The sequence below is a fragment of the Lacerta agilis genome, chromosome 3, assembly GCF_009819535.1.
Source record: "Lacerta agilis isolate rLacAgi1 chromosome 3, rLacAgi1.pri, whole genome shotgun sequence".
Taxonomy (NCBI): domain Eukaryota; kingdom Metazoa; phylum Chordata; class Lepidosauria; order Squamata; family Lacertidae; genus Lacerta; species Lacerta agilis.
Window position 1 is genome coordinate 81,569,438 of NC_046314.1, and position 20,108 is coordinate 81,589,545.

Genomic DNA, 20,108 nt, shown 5'->3' on the forward strand with positions numbered 1-20,108 from the left:
CCTTCTCTTAAATGCTGGGGGGGGGGGGAGTGGATACTCGATCTCTCTCAAATCTCCGATCCAGCATTTTATACCTTGTATGTGGCTGGAAGCAGATCTGGGTGGGAGCCAATTTATGTGTAACGCTCTGCACGGCCTGGGCTGGGCCAAGCCAGAAGGAACAAGCAGGAACAGCCTGGGACTCTTGAAGGGGAAGGCGCATTTCTTGGAGGATCCCTTTAAAGCTAGCCAGCCCACTGGCTAAACTCCCTGGGGATGTCCTCCACACACCCCTTGCGCTTCTCCGGCAAGCTTGTGCAGTGAAATGCCGGGTGTAGAGAGAATGATCAAACGCTGCTTATCTCTTATCTGATTTTTCTCCTGGTGTATCTTCTTTTTTGGGAATGAAGCCAAGCAACCGGAGGTGGCCTGGGAAGAGCATCCTGACTGCACCGACATATGACTGTGCAACTGGGAGAATGAGCCTGTGCTTTTATAGCACAAAGCAGAATTATTGGCATTCTGGGCTTAGTAGCTGGTTTTGCATTCAGGACAGGGTCATAGCGGGGATATTCAATGTTGTGCCTCCCATATGTTGTTGGACTGCAGCTCCTAAAACCCCTGACCAGTGCCCATGCTTATTGGGGCTGATGAGAGTTGGGAGTCCAACAACAGCTGGAAGTAGGGCCGACCCAAGACATTTTGGCTCCTGCCAGGGAAGAAGCGGTGTGTAAAAATCTACATCAGGAGCAAGGGGAGGAGTAAATAATCTACATTGGGATCTGCTGCTCCTGTGGATTTGCCACCTAAAGCAGTTGCTTCACCCTGCCTCATGAGTGGGCCAGCCCTGTCTGGAAGATGCCATGTCAATACGGCTCCTTGTTAGTACCTGCTCCCTGCTGTTTTTAATTTATGTTGTCTGTGCACTGGAGGTGAAGCACTGCTGAGGTCTCTCTGGGACCCCCTGTCTATATTGCACATAAGAGCATCCACGTTTTTCATCTGTATTGATGATAAAATATAAGAAGAGCCCTGCTGGATTATCCTAAAGGCCCATCTGGTCCAGCATCCTGTTCTCATAGTGGCCAACCAGATGCCTATGGGAAGCGCTGCTACTTTGACCTAAGTGCAAGAGCACTAAACTAGTATTTGGAGACCTAAAAAGTTTAATGAAGTTAATAGCTCTTGCTTTGTTTACTTATTTCTCCTAGCAGAGAGCCTTTCACTAGTCTCTAATCTGACCAGGTGAAGATGTCCTAATAGCCATTGTTGACTTATGTCATAGTTATGTCCTATATAAACAACTAAATACGTGCTTGAAGTATCAGTGGAAAAATCTCACTCTACTCCTTGGACTATGCATCTAGGCATCCAAAACCGGCCACTTTTTATGGAGTGGTTGATGACTAATAGTTTCTCTTTGGTAGATAGAGCCCAAGGGCAAGGTCCTCGACTGCTGTGTAGGAGCACACACAGGATGGCCATGTAAATTGTAGTCTGTTTTTTCTTGCAGTCAATACGGATTCCCAGTATCTGTTGGGTTTCCATCGCGTTGTGCTGTTGACTCCTTCAGCCTGGCCCAGCTAAACTAGTGTCTTTCCGCCATATTTCTCAGGGTTGAGGTATAGGGTATCCTCCCAGTACTGTTGGACTACAGTTCCCAACAGCCCCAGACATGCTGGGAGTTGCAGTCCAAGAATATCTACAGGTCACCACATTTGTTCCTTCCCCTCCCCCCGCCCTCCATGTCCTCCTGTAGCTGCTGCATTCTGCTGTGTTCCTCATGCTGAGTGGTCTTTCTTTTTGAATTCACTTTTGTGGATCTGGAACATGAAGTGCCTTCGGATGGCTGGATGCAGCTCATGGCCGCTCTTTGTGCTTTGCTGGTTTATTGTGGCAATCTGCAGCTTTTCCTTTTCACACTTCTAGGAGGAATAAACATGGGACTTATTTGCACTGATACAGTACTTCCATAACTGTCAGGGATTTGCCTTCTCCTCGCGAGGAGAGCCCAGGGGGAGGTCCTACTCGTGAGGAAAGCACGGGCGGGAGTACTCCTCGCGGGGAAAGTGATCCTGCTAGTGGGGAGGATCAGGGTAGGGAACCTCCTCGAGAGGAGGTCTTGCTCAGGTACAGGGAGCCCCAGCCACTGCTGTCATCTGGATTGGAATGTATGACTGTTATCTCTTGGGTTTTGCTCACTCCAGATGTCATAAAGACCCCTGTTTTTTAACATTTTCAGTAGCTTGTAAGAGTCCGTAGTTGTGTGGGGGGGGGGGTTGAGGAAGGCTGTCCATGAGGTTGTGGGGTGGCCACTGCTGTCATCTGAGTCCTCTCAAAGCCCATTGCCAGAGCTCTCTCCCGTGGAAGAGGAGGAGGAGCCGAGGGTCAGGGATGCTGGGCAGAGACCCAGCAATGCCAGCCAGAGGCAATCAGAGGGGGAGTTGCAGCTTCCGGCGCCAGCACAGCATGGGGGGGGGTCAGGGGACACAGAAGACATCGTTTCAGGGTGCCGAGGCTTTGGTGCTGGGCAGGAAACAGGAGAGGGGCACTTCCAGATTCTGCAAGTGACTGAGCGGTCATGTTTTTAGCTAGCTCTGCACTGTAAACAATTATGCACAATAAAGTAATCTTTAGTGTAAGAGGACTCTGTCATTACTCATGAGCAACACCGTGGTGTACCCTGACAGCAACATTAAAATGGAAGCTGCTGTGGATTTTCCTCCTGCAATGTAAGCTGAGCTTCCTCCTGACTTGCCAGTGTAAATGACAGTCATACACACTAGTTCATTCAATAGTCGCTTTTTTCTCTTTACCCCATGTTTTGACTAGGCTGCCACGTTTTGATTTTTTAATTGTCATTCATTGAAAGTTTTGTTTTCCCCTTAATTTTTTTTAATGGTTTGCAAAATACACTTTGGGAATTTGGAGGATAGAGAGAACTGGGGAAGCCAACTTATGCTGAGTCAAACCATTGGTCTGTCAAGTTCAGAACTGTCTACACTGACATGCAGCACTTTTCCAGGTTTCCATAACAAGGATATTCCCAGTCCTACTAGAGATGCTCAGGGTTGTACCTGGCACCACCTACTGATGCTCTGCCACTGAACCGTGGTTTGTTATGTCATGGACACCAGCCAAGCAGTGCTGTGCAGTCTTCTGCTACTGCAGAAATGTTGAAATGGATTTTTCTGAGCTTGGCACTGGAGAGAAAATGACTTGAAAATAATGGAATGAGTGTACTTGCAGAACAATCTGTTGCTCAAATTTTATGTCTGTATGCACCCCTAAACTGTTGGGGGGGCAAACCTTATGTGAATGGTAGCTGTATTTTTGAACATTGTTCAAGATCAGTCCTGTTTTGATTTGTCTGCAGTTATGGAGTCTTGATTTAAAGTGAAGCAATACGCTCCGAGGAGTGGTGGGTGGGTGCTTCATACTGCCGCCTTATTCCAGAGGTAGGCAATGTGGTGCCTTCTTCCAGAGGTTACTGGACAACAATTCCTATCACCCCTGAGCATTGACCATGCTGACTAGGGCCAACAGGAGTTGGATTCCCAACAGCATCTGAGGGAACCACGTTGCCTATCTCTGTCAATAGAAGATCTAATGCAATCCAATTCATCTATATTATTTGCTAAGGAAACATGAGCACCCAAACCAAATTATGCAAATTATCTGACAGTCAATGTAAGTTTATTGTTCAAGCCCAAAGCCATGACAAACCTGCAGCAATAGTACCAGTAAAAAAATACAGAGCATACTGTATATCCATAATCAGAGCCAGCATCCAGGATGTAAGAGAGAGGTTGCCGGAGACAAACTCAAATCCAGCCTGATTTCATATTAAACCTTTGAATCACCACAACCATTTATAGTGATTTTATCTAATTCCCCTTTCCTGATTCTTTGATTCTTTGATTTGCAGCCAGTGCATAGAAGGCCACTCTGTGCGTTACAAAACTATTTTTGTGGCTCAAAGGAAACCGGACCATTTCTGCCAGGGTGCACCAGCTTGCTTGTGTTCAGGGGTGCCAAGTTGAATAAAATATGGGGGCAGGTAAGCCCCACCCTGCATAATCGATCACATGACACAGCACACCATTTAAATGGCAATGCCCATTAACTTGGGGGGGGGGAACCTCAGCCCCATAAAATATTTTATTGGGGGGGTTGAAGCCCCCTCGGCCTCTAGGAGTTGGCGCCTATGCTTGTGTTTATGAAAATTTATAAAATCTGCATTTACTTCCAAATTTATTGTGCTTCCAGCATTCCGGTTTCCGATCTACTTGACTTTTCTCCTTTTATTGATTTTTTTGGGGGTGGGGCTGAGTATTGGGCTGACTAAAAGCATGGCGGTAAATGGAACCTGACTGGACACCATCAGCACATTCCTACTTTCCTCTGCAATCATGAGGGCTAGACAGTTGCTTTTTAAAAAAAACAAGCACTGTATTGTATGAGCTAGCTGATATCTACCACTCGTACTAAATCTGTATTGTCCATCTTATCCCCAGTTGTGTGGAGTATAATAGCAATCGGGACTGAGCCACTGGAATGGACTGCTTGACTATTGCTTTCCCCCTTCCCCTTATAGGATGCTCTGGTGGCACTGTGACCGTCTTCTCCTTTGAGCGGTTATGTGTAGAGGCCCTTGGCCAGGGTGTTCGTGCTGCAAAGGAGCTGGGAATGCAGGAAGCAAAGTGCTTGTTGCACTGCAGCAGGCGCCTGGTATTAATCCCGGAGAGTGGCAGGGAGCCAAGGCCTTCCCAAATACAGCAGAATGGTGTCGTGACTGAAGAGCTGGAGGCCATCACTCTGCCTGAAAAAGTGTATTGTATTCTAGCCGCCAGTTGCTATGTCTTCAGTGCTAGATAATCTCTGGGAGCTGCCTGCTGACATAGCTGAAATAACTTGCAGATCACTGGATATAGCTTACAGCTGTTGATGTTTCTGTCTCAATTTTTAGGTGTAAGGACATGCGGCATTTCTCTTGGGAAGGGCAGGGGAGGAGTGGGAGGCTCCACACTCCCATCATTTTCTCCACGGCCATCTCTAGCTCATGCACAAGATATTGTTAAATGCCAGCTCATGCAACCTAGCAAGTCCTCCAAGAGCTAAGAACTGTTTCCTGGACTGTACCACTTAGGCTGCAGGTGTCAGTCCTCCCGATGGAAAAACCATCCCTGCAGGTATAAAAGGATGTAAGAAAGGAAGCTGTGCTGAGTGGCAGGCAGTGTTTCACCTTGAGGAACATCTTGAATATTCTTCCCTCCCTGGATTGACTCTAGACAGATTCTGCATCCAATGAAGGTCTCAGTGTTTGGATTTGAATGTCATAAAGAGGCCCGCAGCTCAGAAATCTGCAGCCCAATACAACCGTTCTCACAGATCAGAGAAATGACCTGGTAGCTGGTCATTTTGGTCTGGCACAAGGGGAGAGGTAGAAAGCGAGGAACTCAGGACTTGACCCTGATGCCAGTGCTGCAGAGGAACACGGCCTCTGGGAAACTGCGCAGAACACTTTCTGCACTGGGAATTCAGAAGTACCATTTTTAGTTTGCATGTACAGCAGCAGGAAATTGAAGTAGCAGGAAATGCTTTTCTTTCTGCAAAATCAAATGACTGTGCCAGCTGTGTGAAACCCATTTCAAAGTTGCATGGTTGAGAGAGTGTGCTGAAAGGCTGAAGAGAGCAGCAGGGAGAAGAGGGTATCCCTTTCCATTTTGCAAATGTTTTGAAGCTGATTAAGCACTGGCTGATCTGATTGGCAGAGTGCCTGGTTTGGGGGAACATGGGAGACTGGGAAAGTGACTGAACTAAATAATCCAAAATAGTAGCTGTATGCTTAGGACTTCAGAAAAGCAGGAAGGCTTTTCTGGTTATAGTCTATAGACTGTGAGCACTTGATGTCTTGGGGGGGGCATGGCTTTGTCTTTTTGTGTTTGTTTGTTTTTACAGAGGATGGGGGTTGGTTTGTGGGGCTACTTTAAACCTTCTTAATCGGAACTCTGATCGTCCACACAAGGCAGTATTTTGGAAACTTGGGGATTTAAAGGGAAAACATAGAATCGGCTGTTTGTTTTGTAAAACTGGGCATCAAATGATGGGTTGGATTTGGGATCCTGCCCTTGTGGGTGTCTGCCCCTTGGTCTCCAGACAGTGCCTTGGGAATGAGTCCAGTGAGTGTGTACAGGCTGCACGAAGGAGGAGAGAGGTAGCCCTAAAGCAGGCATAGGCAAACTCTGCCTTCCAGATATTTTGGGACTACAACTCCCATCATCAGTGGCGGAGCTAGGCTCCGCGGCACCCGGGGCAGCAAAGGAAACGCCCCGGGGGCGGGGCGTCGTGACGGCACATTGTGACGTCACGATGCTCCGCCCCCGGGGCGTTTCCGGCAGTGCCGCCACCGCTTCTGCAGCCCCCTTTTAAGCCGAAGAGCCTGCTTTTAAGCTCTGCGGCTCAAAAGGAGGCTGTGGAAGCGGCGGTCCGACGCTGCTGCTCCCGGGGCGACTGAGCCAGCGGCAGCGCGTGGGGGTGACAAGCGCCGGCCCCTCCTGCCACTCCCCACGCTGCCGGTCACCCCGGGAGCAGCAGCGCTGCACGGACGGGGTGCTCCCTCGGCCGTGCGCTGTTGCTCCTGGGGTGACGGAGGGAGCGGCAGCGCTTGGGAATGGTGGGAGGGGCTGCCGCTTGTCAACCCCATGCGCTGCCACTGGCTCAGTCGCCCCGGGAGCAACAGCGCACGGCCGAGGGAGCACCCCGCCCGTGCAGCGCTGCTGCTCCCAGGGTGACCGGCGTTGCGTGGGGAGTGGCGGGAGGGGCCACCGCTTGTCACCCCCACCCGTCGCTTGACCACTGGTCCTGTTAGCTAGGGATGACAGGAGTTGTAGCCCCAAAACATCTGGAGGGCCGAGTTTGCCTATGCCCGCCCCAAAGCATCTCCTGTCATCCTCTGCCTCCTTGCACTGACTTAAGAAGCAAACATATGCTGAAAGATGCATCGCATCCAAGGGGAAAAGCCATAGCTCAGTGGCGGAGTTGTGTGCAAAAGTTCCCAGCATCAATGCCCCACAATCTACAGGCAGAGCTAGGAAAGGCACAGTCACTGCTGGATGAACTAAGGGTGTGATTTGTTATAAAGCAGCTTCCTGTGATCCACGTTGCCTCTTCCTATGATTTTCCTGGATGTGGGGCAAAAGACCAGCACACAGGCCTGCCAGGTTCACCCCTAGTGGCTCCACTACTTGTAGAACCCCGTGGCACTTGCCAGTGTAGCCAAAGCCAGGTATCATTTGTGGTAATGGCAATAGGCAGCTGGTTGACATTTTGTTAGGTTGCTTATACTTCCATGAGAAGATGAGGAAAGACACGTTCTCTTAATACAGGAATTGATAGTGGAAAATGTAAAACACTTGGTCTCTTACCTTACCGTCGTGTTTGCAGACATGCTTTTTGTTGGCGAAACACTCGTGCCTTGCAGCAGTAATAGCTACTGAGTTGTGCTCTGGGACCCAACAGAAGTTAACCGTGCAGTTAAAGTGTGCTACCAGCTATTATAAATACTGCCAGCTATTGGTTGCTGATATGATACCTATAAGTACTGGCAGCAATATAACTGGGAGTGGCTCTGTAAGGAAGGTGAGCATCTCTTTCAGCCGTCTGCCATTACAGCGCCTGAAAAGTCTTATTTGTCATAAAACCAAAACAATTTGCACTATCAGTACAGAATTTGACCTGCAAGAGGGAGAAATCTGACTAAATGGCAAGAAGAAGCTCGTGAGGAATGGCTGTGCTATAACTGTTTAAATATTAAACCTAGCATTCATTATTACTTTTAACTTCATGAGATGTTGAAGTTTGTTTAAAGATTGGATAAATATTCCAGAGCTATTTTTGTATAACTTTGTATTAGAGTTCATCCTGGAGAAATATCCTCCCTATTTAGCCATTCTGATGCTAACAGCTGCATAATATATTCTTAAATTAAGACAGTTTACTCCTCCTCTGCTAATAGGCTTTTGTACAGTTGAGGTTTGTCTGTCTTTCTAGAGAAATGACATTTTTGCCTACCCAAAGAATGGCATTTATTTATGAAGCTTTATTATTTATCTTCCACCTGTTTAACAGAATATTGACCTAGAGACTAACAATAAACAGGAAATAAATCAAAATATAAATCAAGACATATTGAAAATGCATATTGAAAATGCACATACCTAATAAATAAACAACAGGGGGGAAAGACAGCAGTAATATATGCAAGCACTCAGATAAAAGCAGCCAACTGATGGGCTGAAATACAACTGAAAAGAAAAGGTTTTTGACTCCCAGACAAATGCCAAGAGTGGGGACTCCAGTGACTGAGCGTGGCCATGAAAAAGCTCCTCCTTTTTTGTCTATATATTGTGTCAAAAATTCAAGGCTATTGTGGAAATCAATTATGGATCCCATTTTAAAGGAATCATTCAACGAAAAGGGGTGCAGTTTGTGTCTTGTTGGCCAGATTGACCCTTCCCTAGCAGAAAAGCTTCCCAACAGAAAAATGTTTGCAGTCTATGACAATGTGCATTTGTAGGTGGGAGAAAGGGAGCTGCACCACGTCTATGTGTGGCAAGTGTTTTCATATGCTGCAACATGCTACAAGTGCACAAGGGTAAGCGTTAGTGCATGGAAGCTAAGTCATAAGCGAGCACAATATTATGAGATGGAAGGCGTTTTCCTGCTTGTGTGGCAGTGAGCTAAGGCCAGGTGTCGTAACTTAATGCCTCCAAGCTTTTTAATGCATGAGTGAATTTATGTACACCTTAACTCTTCTCTTAAACAAAGAGGTGGGTGCTTTTTGTTTTGTTTTCGTTCCTTCATACTTAACAAGTATACGGGGCCGGAGTTACCGGTAGTCTACTTGGACTTGCACTGTTGCAGAATGTGTCTCTCCCTTCTCCCCTACCCTTTCCAAGCCACTACTTTTTGTCAGCTAACAGCACTGGGTTCCCCTCCTACATATTGTTCTCAAATAGTTTCCTGTGTGCTGGCTGTGGCAGTTGCCTAAGATAACTTCAGCCATCCGTTCTGATATGGGGCTGCCCATGGGGCCATGAAATGACAGGGAGGGGGGGCTGGCTCTGTCACAGGATTGTTCCAGGATCCTTTCCTGAACTTTCAGTTTTCATTTTTAAAACTGCCTGCCTGCCCCTTTCACTTTAGATTGTGGTTTCTGTAAAGTTTGCAAAAATGCAAATGGGAAACATGCAGCATTCAATAAGAAAAAAACTTGCATTTTCAATGTTATCACGCACAAATGCAGCCTTGTAGCGTAACAACAAGCACGTGGCGCTTGATTTTAATAAAACCAAAACAGAACACAAATGTATTATTACAATTATTTCATAAATTAAGGGTTTCATCCTATACTTATGCCCACTGAGGGGACCTGGGAAGTGGCATAAGTACCATATTGAGAGATGATCCAGTCACAAACCTCCCATCTCATGTGCCTCAGTGCTCCTATGTGCCAGACCTTGGTCCTGTGGCTGAGGACCTGTATCAGGGACACCCTGTATCTGAGGGGGGAAGGGGCACACACATTCATGTCAGAATTGTCTAAGTTTGCTTTCTGTTAGCAGGCCAACTTCTTTAGAATAATGAAACCACAAATCAGGAAACGGTTGCTATGATGAATATGAATGTGCCTGGTGATTCCGTTTCACTCCGCCCTGCCCAGTGACTCAGAGAAAGAGAGAGAGAATGACTGGTCTGGTCTGCATGGAAATATGCATACCTTGTGGGGTGAGAAGTTGTGTGAACTTGTTTTTTGTGACTTTTACCCTGATGTAAATTAGTTTTCTCTCTCATGATAGTTGCCATCAAGTCCCAGCAGTATGCTAGAGGCAGTTAAACCTTGGTAAGATATTTGCTGACATCGAGTATATTGCCCCAAAGCATAGTTCTGAGGTAAATTTGTCTTTTGTCTTTCAGAACAAGCAGCCTAGAGGGGTATGTGGAATGCTTGAACTCAGCTGGGAGTAACTCTGTGACAAATGTTGTTTTTGAGTGTGGAAAGGTCTGGTTTGTGAAGGGTGGATTTGTTTGTCTTCCCATATAGGAAACTATGTGTGTCAAATGCATGTACATCGAGGATCTATTTCACTATGTGAATAGAAGGCGGAGCCGCTGGTGGATTCCTATAGCATGTAGACGTACAGATACATGTGCACACAGTGAAATGGGCACATCTTCATGTGGGTCGCATAATACTGTAATTTTCCACACAGGCAGTAGTGGATCTCTACCATGTACACAGGGACCCTGTGGCCCTCCCAATGATCTTGTACTCCAACTCCAGTCATACCTGACAATTGGTTATGCTGACTGAGGCTGATGGATCTTTTTGCATTAGAAGAAAAGGTGTTTTTTAAAAAATACGTCTCATCAGAATGCTAGCTGAATATTGATGATATAATGATGACAGTGGAAAAAAATGCAGCAACTATGCCGCTATCAATGATAATGCTCCCAGTTGCTGGACATCACAAGGGGGAGAGCGCTGCTGCACACAGGTCCTGCTTGTTAGCTTCGTATAGCCATTTCTCACCACAAGAACACAGTGCTGGGGTGGATGGGCCACTGGCCTGATCCAGCAGGACTCTACTGTGAACTGCCCTGAGACCTCCGGGTATAGGGCGGTATATAAATTCAATAAATAGCAGTAGCACATTAAGTGCAATATTTCTCAAACTTGGTCTCCAACTGTTGTTGGACTACAACTCCCATCATCCCTAGCAAGCCAAGGCCAGTAGTCAGCAATGATGGGAGTTGTACTTCAATAGCTGGGGACCCAAGGTTTGAAGAACACTGGTTAATTGGGATTTTGTCACTCGAGTATCTATTACATTTTCTTTCTTTCTTTCTTTCTTTCTTTCTTTCTTTCTTTCTTTCTTTCTTTCTTTCTTTCTTTCTTTGTCCTAGGGTGTCTTATCTTCTAAAGTCTGCCAAACCCCCCCCCCCACTGAAACATTACCCAGGAAATTTGGAAGTCAGGATGATGTAAATATTTTAATGCATATACAAACACATATGTTTTGCATGCTATTTCACTAACACCTGGTTACCAAAAAGTGCTTGCATTTCTTGGTAGTCTTTTCAGGCTTCTGATTTAGATGTCTGAGTGTGGGATGACTGGTCGCACTCTTCCCAAAATGTATTTGCTTCTTCAGTTCTCTCACTCTTGCCAGAGCTGGGGCTTCTGGGACTTCTTTTCGCTGGGCCTGCAGGCACTGCTGTCTCTAGCCGCCTTGTGGGCTGCCCAGAATGTCCTAACATGATCTGCGCTCAGTGAATGGTGTCCCCCAGGCTGTGGTGAGATCCATTTGCTGTGTTGCATGGCCTGCAAGCCGGTGTGATACATTGTCTCCGCATGTGTGGAAGAGCCCAGGTGCAAATACCTACTTGGCTTCCAAGCTGACAGTAGGCATGAAACTGGATGACCTATTTCTTGGGTTGTTGTGAAGAAATAATGAGAGGACTCTCTCTGTGTGTGATCCTGAGCTCCTTGTGGAAACAGTGGGGTATATAAATTGCTGGGGGTATCTTTGACAAATGCACCCAACTACATAGTTCAACCAACGGACAAATATTGTTCACAAGGGCATGCAGGCTTATTCAGTCAATGCATTGCCATCTATAGTCTGGAAGAATATCTCCAATTTGGTGATTTGCCCTCCCCAGAATGCAGAACCAAATGGAGAATTTCCTCCCCCCCCCCCCCCAGAAAACAGTACTACTGTTTAGGTTTCTCCTGATTAGCCATGAGGACTGGGACTGTTTTTAACTGTTTTTTAGTCTTTGACTTGTTTTTTTCAAACTGTATATTAAATACCGGTAGATATTGCAAACTGTATCTTAAATAGATAACTGTATCTTAAATAGATATCCTTGTTTTTCTAAGCCTCTCGTTGCGAGGCTTTACCTGAAAGGCAGAGCAGAAAATTTTAAAATCTATAATCATAGAATCCCATATGCACGTGCTTGATACTCTTAATCAGCTTCAGTTCCAAGTAATTTGTGTCTCATCTCACAGTGGATTTTTATTTTGGATTTTAGGAGTGCTGCTGAGGTATCCGTTGCCCACGCCCTGCTTGCTGTGCCATGATGCCTTTTGGAGGAATGGCTGCCAAACTAGAATGGAACCGTTTGCGGGCCGAGGGTGTGGGCCAGCACAGCAATGCTGTTAAGTACCTCGGCCAAGATTATGAGACCCTGAAGCAGCAATGTCTGGAGAGTGGCACCTTGTTTGAGGACCCCCAGTTTCCTGCCATCCCCTCAGTCCTTGGATTCAAGGAACTGGGCCCAAATTCTAGCAAAACACGTGGAATTCGCTGGATGCGTCCTTCGGTGAGTACCTGGCCGCCTGCTTGAAGGGACCCTCGGAGGACCGCTTTGACCCGCTGTTCTGCATTCTATTAGCAGCTTTTATTAAAATCCCCTTTGTTCATGGGATCCAACTCTAGCATTTATTATCATTATTATTTGCTTCTGGTGGCCTCTTTCCATCTTCTAATTAGTCCCGCTTTTCTCATTTGGACCTCTTGCTTTGCCCCTTCAATAAATTTTAGTTGACTCCGGGATCCAGCCCAACTTCAAATGCATCTGAGCTTGCAGAAGACCGCCTATTCTGCAAAAGGCAGGGAGAAATGCCAGCCAACCACTTTCCACACTTGAATATTCACTACAATAGAACTCTCTAGAGTTCCCAGCAGCTTCCTGTATATCGATGGCACAAGCCCATGTTTTGGAGCCATTATTTAGTTGAATAGGACTGTCCATTTTGCTTCAAGGTTTGGGGTGTGTAGCAACATTTATATGCAAAGTCTCCCTTTAAGCTTTGGTATGGCCTGGTTCTTGGTGAGGAAAAAGTAGACCATAATAGGGCACAGGAAGAAATCCTTTGATACAGGCATATGAGATCTGCACAAGCTGGTGCAGACCAAATCATAGATGATGATTTCCAGTCAGCTGTGGACTCACAACCTTAATCAAGCTGCTCTCTCACATTCCCCATCTATTATAAGGTGACAAAAATGCTGGCCTGCATACTGTATTTTTTTGGTGTGTATAAATAGATCCCCCATGAATAAGACGACCCCTATTTTTTGGAACCCAAAATTAAGAAACTAGGCCAGAGCCCAAACCCAAGCCTTGGCTGCTGGAGCCCAAACCCTGCCCAGACCATCCACACCAGAGTCCGAGCTTGAACCCCATTCCAGGCAGCCTGCACTCAACCCCAAACCCCTGTGCATTCACCAATTTTTGACTAAAAGCTTTAAGCAAAAAACATTGTCCTATACACGGGAAAATACAGTATTTATTGTAAACTTGATACACTCTTTATGTTGAAAGACTATTATTTCCATCATCTCTGACCATTGGTCATGCTGGCTGGAACTGATGGGAATTGTAACATGTGGAGGGTCACAGGTTAGCCAGCTATCCCCCTCCCCCAGAATGGATACATGGGTTTGTATTCAACTAAGTTTTATTCAGAGTACAAATTAATGAACATGATTATGAATGAACATTGATTTCAATGGGTCTGCCCTGAGTAAAACTTGTTTGAGATTATAGGTGGTATTCAACAAGAAGAAAACATTGTCCGCTCACATTGATCTTTTTAAGACCATCAATCCTGACTTAAACATGTATATTAATTTAAGCAATTCACATGTCTACTTGTTCACATGTAGAAAGAGCAATGAGATATTCAGGGCGGGTGGTGGGTGTTTATGCTTCCGGCCTTGAAATATAAACTTCTTTGCAGCCATAAGGTTTTGCAGGTTCTGCTTCCATTGCCCATCAGTTAATCCCCACACCACAGAAATATAATTTAAAAATGTGTGAACACCTGCAAATATCAAGAATTTCCCCAAAACTAAAGTTAAAACTAACTATTTCTGGTCAGAAAATAGGGCACCACAAAACACAGTCATAGTGTATGGCTCAAAAATATATTATCAGCATTAGATTGCCAGCATCTGCCTGAACTGGCCACCTGTGCCTTAAATGGTCTGGGCGATAGCAGCTGCCTGGCTCAACTGAACTCTGATGCCAACCATTCATTACTGTACTTCAGTGCCAAACTGAACCAGGAGATGTTCCAACATAGAGTCTCCCTTGAATGCCAGGAGCTTTCACAAGTAACAGAATACTTCATTGAATGTGTTAGCTTTGGTTTCTAGCCTCTGCTGGTTTTGGTTTCCGTAAAAAAATACAACAAAAAAAAACCACTCTCCTTTTTTGTTACGGCACTTCAATTTTTTTATGTAAAGCACTGCGAAAATAGGTCCTCGGCAAAGAACTTGTGCATTGTATCCATTTCTTGCATGCACAGTAAAATAAAGGAAAAGAAAGTTGCAAGAATCCAAAGATTTGTGTTTGTGTTCTTAAACCCTCCAGAATACATTTAGACCAACCGATAACCCAAGAAATGAGAGCAGGGAGGTCAGAGAGAGCAGGAGATATTAAAAAGAAGAGCAGCACTGAAGTGGGAGGAAGGAACACAATATGGATCTGAGCCACGACAGTCTTTGCTGCATTCATGTTGTGAATCCCATGCTCCCACTATGCGTGTATGAGTATTCTGAAGAACCCAGCCACAGTTTATATTCCATTTTTCTTTCCTCCTTGCAGGAAATTGTGGATGACCCCCAGTTTATCGTTGGAGGTGCTACAAGGACAGATATCTGCCAGGGGGCTCTGGGTGAGTAATGTGTGTTTATCCCTTGGATTGAGGGGGGAGCCGGAGGCTGGTGGAGTTCAGAGGGGGATGGGTAAAAATGGTTCAGAATTGGGGCGTTAAAATGTTGTTTTTTACAATCCTCCTCTTAAGGCTTGGATGATCAGGGTGGTGAAACCATAAGCTGGGTTATTTATTTAAAATTATTTGTGTGCTGCCTTTTATTTCAAAGAAACACCAGGGTGGTTTGCAAGGCAATGAAGCAACAACATGTATAGAAGTAAAACTATGCTTCTATATATCAGTGCCAAGTACAGTACCCAAAGATACCAAGGAGCCAGTATGAACAGGAAGAAAAAGCTTGGGTGAAGTGGTGTGTTCTTAGTTGCTGAAGTAAGGGCCCACATCCTAGGATTCTTAGCAAGGGAGCACCATTCACTGATTTTGAAAATCACAATGAGATATAGGGGAGGAGGTTATCTTTCCTTTCTTGCAGATTCTGTTGCTTTCACAAGAAACATTGGGTTCCAAAATCAGTACATTGTTCTGAGGGGAATCTTTTTCTGTTGTTCGTGGTCTGCAGGCACCATAAATGAAATCTTAAGAGCAAGAGAGGATATTCCAAGTTTTCTTGTGATTTCAGATGATATAAATGAAATGAGGAATGTGCTGATGCTGAAAACCTAGAGAAAAAAATAAAGATATTAGGAATCCAGGTCCACTGGGAAACTGAGGCTGCATTCAGACAGCACTTCATTCCTCCCCCCTCTTCCCCCCCGGCAAAGCTTACATGATCTTTCAAATAACATAAAGTGCAGCAGAAGTTCAGTGATCATTCCACTATTAATTGCTCCCAGGGGAAATCCATTTGCAACACCATTAACTAAAAAAAAATTGGAGGATGAAATTTGGAGTGGTATGCCAACATAACTACTCTTTCCTGTCATTTTCATGGGTGAATCATGGGGAATCGTAGTGCACATGAGCATAAAGGGTGGAATTGTGGGAACATGTCTGCTGTCTGCTTTTGTGTACTGGAACGCGGGTGGCACTGTGGTCTAAACCACAGAGCCTAGGGCTTGCTGATCAGAAGGTAGGCAGTTCGAATCCCCGCGACAGGGTGAGCTCCCATTGCTTGGTCCCAGCTCCTGCCCACCTAGCAGTTCGAAAGCACATCAAAGTGCAAGTAGATAAATAGGTACCACTCCGGCGGGAAGGTAAACAGTGTTTCCGTGCACTGCTCTGGTTCACCAGAAGTAGCTTTGTCATGCTGGCCACATGAGCTGTACGCCGGCTCCCTCGGCCAGTAACACAAGATGAGCGCTGCAACCCCAGAGTCGGACACGACTGGACATAATGGTCAGGGCCCTTTACCTTTTATGTTTATGGGAGTGAGTGGAATTTAGTGTGACATGGCAGTCTGTCAATAAAAAAAAGAAAAAATAACAAAATTCCTTCCAGTAGCACCTTCATGAGCCTTCGTGTGCATGCAGACTTCTTCAGATACACTGAAACAGAAGTCACCAGACCCTTATAAATAGTGAGAGGGTGGGGAGAGGTATTACTCAGAAGGGTATGCACACGAAAGCTCATACCAAGAACAAACTTAGTTGGTCTTTAAGGTGCTTCCGGAAGGAGTTTTGTTTTGTTTTGTTTTGTTTTGTTTTGTTTTGTTTTGTTTCAACTACAGCAGACCAACACGGCTACCTACCTGTAACTATCAATCAAAAAGCCACTGTTCCATAATGCTGCTAGCAATGCAGTGTAAAAGGCATGTCAGAAACTGGGACAAAAGTGTAACCAGGAAAACTGGTTCAGCAATCTCCACATCTGAATGCACCCTGAGTTGACTTCTGTTTCCTTATTTATCAGGTGACTGTTGGTTGCTAGCTGCTATTGGCTCCTTGACTCTCAATGAGGAACTTTTGCACAGGGTTGTACCCCATGGACAAAGCTTTCAGGAGGACTATGCGGGCATCTTTCACTTCCAGGTAAGGCTCATCTTTCCCACAGAAAGTGCTTCAAAGGAAAGCCCTTCTCACAGATGGATGGGACCCTGAGCTATGGAAAACATAAAGCTGCAAACAGAGGAAGCCTTGGCTAAGAAGTGGAGTTATTGCTGAAGGGATGGTTGCCCTGTTCAGACCTAATGTCTACTGTCCCATTACCTCAACCCAATCAGCAAAGCTCATAGCTCAGTGGTAGAGTACATCCTTTGGATGCAAACCATCATCAGTTCAAGCCCTAACATCTCCAGGTAGAGCTGGGGAAAAACATCTAAGATCTTGGGAAGCCACTGCCAGTCAATATATATATTACTAAGGTGGTGTAGTCTTCTTCCAGTTTAGTGGTGGAGCCTATTGAGCCTGAGCATCTATCTTGATGCTGCAATACCCAAGGTGCAGGCTTCTTCAGGAGAAAGAGAGGGATATAAATTGAGTTGTTAATAATAATAATAATAATAATAATAATAATAATAATAATAATAATAGATGGAGTGATGGTCTGATTCCAACTGGACCACCTTGCTATGTTACTCTGTCTTATCTCATTATTATTCTCTGACTTCTTATCCTTCAGATCTGGCAGTTTGGTGAGTGGGTGGATGTAGTGATTGACGATCGGCTGCCGACCAAGGATGGAGAGCTGGTGTTTGTGCACTCAGCAGAGTGCCAGGAGTTCTGGAGTGCTCTGCTGGAAAAAGCTTATGCCAAGTGAGTGCTGCCTCAGCACACCCTTTTGTGTGTTTTCTCCAGCAAGCCCTGGTTTGGATTTTTTTTCTGTTGTTCTTCAACTCACCACCCTCTGTAACTGGGCCTTCCGGTTTCCAGGAGGCCAGGTTTAAGGCTAGCCTACTAACCGCCAATTCTCTTTGCCATACAGGCTGAACGGCTCTTATGAGGCCCTGTCGGGGGGCAGCACTACAGAGGGCTTTGAGGACTTCACAGGTGGCGTGGCAGAGATGTACGATCTCAAGAAGCCACCTCGCGACTTGTGCAGGATCATTTCCAAGGCTCTTGAGAGGGGATCCCTGCTTGGCTGCTCCATTGATGTAAGCAGTGCCCCAAAGAGGGAGCTTGTGGGATGTTCCAGATGTGAAATCAAAGCGGGGCAGCGGAGGGAGATCTGGCTTCCCTGATCTGGCTCTGATATTTGTTCTGAGGCCAGGGATTTGGTCAATGGAAACCTGTCAGAGTAGAACAGTAGAATAGGCCCAAATGTTAACTCAAGTCTGGGTTTGTCTGTAGCAAGAGACATTTGGTTGGTGCCCCCTTGTGTTAGGAAAGTGTACGGACAACCACCCTGTTTCAGGCAAAAACAGTTCAGGTTGCCATTTTCTTTTACTCTTTAGTTGAGTTCTTTTAAAAGTTAGAAAACAATGATGTGAAAAACAGGGGCATATGAATAGCCTTGTTATGTGCAAATTAGTCAGCTGCTGGTCTGAGATCCATACTTGACTGACCATTGCCTGGGATGTTTGCCAAACACATGTCTTTTAATTATTCTTGTGTTTTTAAAATGCGAGGAGAGAAAAACAACATTGGTGATCACACACAAGTGCACACCAGTCTAAGCAAGAGAAATGGAATGGCGCCAAATTGTGAAGGAGGAACGCCTCTGAGCCAAGCATCATACACAACAGCTTTTGTTTTCTCCATACCCACTCTTGTTGCCCTGCATGCCTGCTCACACATTGTCCACAGGATGTCCTTCTATAAATGTCCATTTACGAGTTGTAATAAGTAGTGCAAATGTAAGCCAGGAAAATGAATGAAAGTCCGCATCCCGAGCGGCGATATCACACATGTGCAAAAGCGCGATATTGTGCTTCTGTGTGTGCGCGGATGGCAAAACCCAGAAGTAAACACTTCCGGGTTTGCTGCGTTCGTAACCCGCGCCGTTCGCAACCTGCAGCGAATGCAACATGAGGTACGACTGTATTCTGAATAATACAAGTGGCCAGTTAGCGAATAGCTTGCAGTTAATTTATGGAATAGCTTTCTGTTGTAAAATGGGGATGGGTGAAGCTGTGGCCCTCCAAATAATGTTGATTTCCAATTCCCATCAGACCAGCCAGTGTGGCCATTGATGATGGGAGTTGTAGTCCCAACAAGAACTGGAGGGCTGGAGGTTCCCCATCCCTGCTACAGAATGTTGCCTTCAAATGTGAAAAGCTGGTCTTCTCTTGTTGAAAAAGTAAAGAAATCGACCTGGATGTTGTCAGCACTCCCAGTGGTGTTTCACCCAAAGTTCTCTGTCAAGTTTCCAAATAACAGTTTTCTAGAAGTCAAAGACTATACCCACTAAAGGGCCCTTTTCCTATGGAACCTATGGAAACCGAGCACCTCTTGATGTAGATGCTGTAATGTCCACAGCCTTACTGCACGACTTTTGCATCCTTCTGAAATGAACAGGCTTGTAAGAGTTCACAGCCTCTTCAACATTGTGAATGAACTTTTCACTGAGGCAGCTAGGATATACAGGAACCAACACCGAGCTATGAACTGCTGCTGGTACATTGTGTTTAGCAGCCATTTTAGTCCATCGCCTGTTGGAGAGAGGGGAGGGTTAAGTCTTTTGACCAGTGCCATATATCCTCTCTCTACAGATCACAAGTGCATTTGACATGGAAGCCGTTACCTTCAAGAAACTGGTGAAGGGCCATGCCTATAGTGTCACAGGATTGAAGAATGTGAGTTTCTCTTCAAGGGGCTGTGGAGACCAGTTCAAGGGGTTTATCCATGTGTGTCAGTTGTTTTAATACATTAACTTTGACAGGTGGACTATCGTGGCCGGCAGGAAGCTCTCATTCGCATAAGGAATCCCTGGGGTCAAGTGGAGTGGACTGGAGCCTGGAGTGATAGGTGGGTTAGATATGTTCCTGCAGTGACATTCTTCTTTGGCGATCACTCGTAGCCGAGTAAGATTGTCTTCCATAAACACGGTTTTAACAGTGAGTCCGTAAGTGACTGTGGAGGCCAATTCTGGATCCACACGTCCTTCCACAGTAGGGACATTGGTTTCCTGGTGGGAGTTGATCACGGTGTGGATTTGCCAAGCGTGCCTTCCTCTTAGCACATTTCTCCCTTGCGTCAGTGCCCATCTGTGACATCTGATAGCGATCCCATTTGGGATGCACCCAGGTGACACTTAAAAAAATGTTTCGCAAATGCATGTGCCATCACTCGATGACCTGAGCATTAGGTGATGATCTGCATGCGCAATTAAGCCAACACAGGTATAATTTCCACCTCCTTTCTAACGCAGTGCTTTTTGATCTAATTAGAATTTAATTTGATCCTGACTTGTTTTTAGCATGTAATTTAATTATTGCTTGATTTTATACCAATGTTATATATTTGATGTTAGCCGCCCTGAGCCCAGTTTCAGCCGGGGA

The 20,108-nt window shown here is 45.6% G+C and overlaps 1 protein-coding gene across 3 annotated transcripts in view; it reads left to right on the forward strand.

The window, feature by feature from the left end:
* CAPN11 (calpain 11) overlaps positions 1-20,108 on the forward strand; it is a 34,038-nt gene that overhangs the window by 459 nt on the left and 13,471 nt on the right. For 2 of the 3 annotated variants that reach the window (XM_033144546.1, XM_033144545.1), the window contains exons 2-8: positions 12,082-12,372; positions 14,665-14,734; positions 16,583-16,701; positions 17,291-17,424; positions 17,594-17,762; positions 19,320-19,403; positions 19,490-19,575. In XM_033144546.1, the coding sequence (XP_033000437.1) occupies positions 12,127-12,372; positions 14,665-14,734; positions 16,583-16,701; positions 17,291-17,424; positions 17,594-17,762; positions 19,320-19,403; positions 19,490-19,575 (908 nt within the window). In that variant the 5' untranslated portion in view covers positions 12,082-12,126. Of the gene's footprint in view, positions 1-10,947; positions 11,026-12,081; positions 12,373-14,664; positions 14,735-16,582; positions 16,702-17,290; positions 17,425-17,593; positions 17,763-19,319; positions 19,404-19,489; positions 19,576-20,108 lie in introns of all 3 variants that reach the window. The other variant, XM_033144547.1, reaches the window with a different exon arrangement.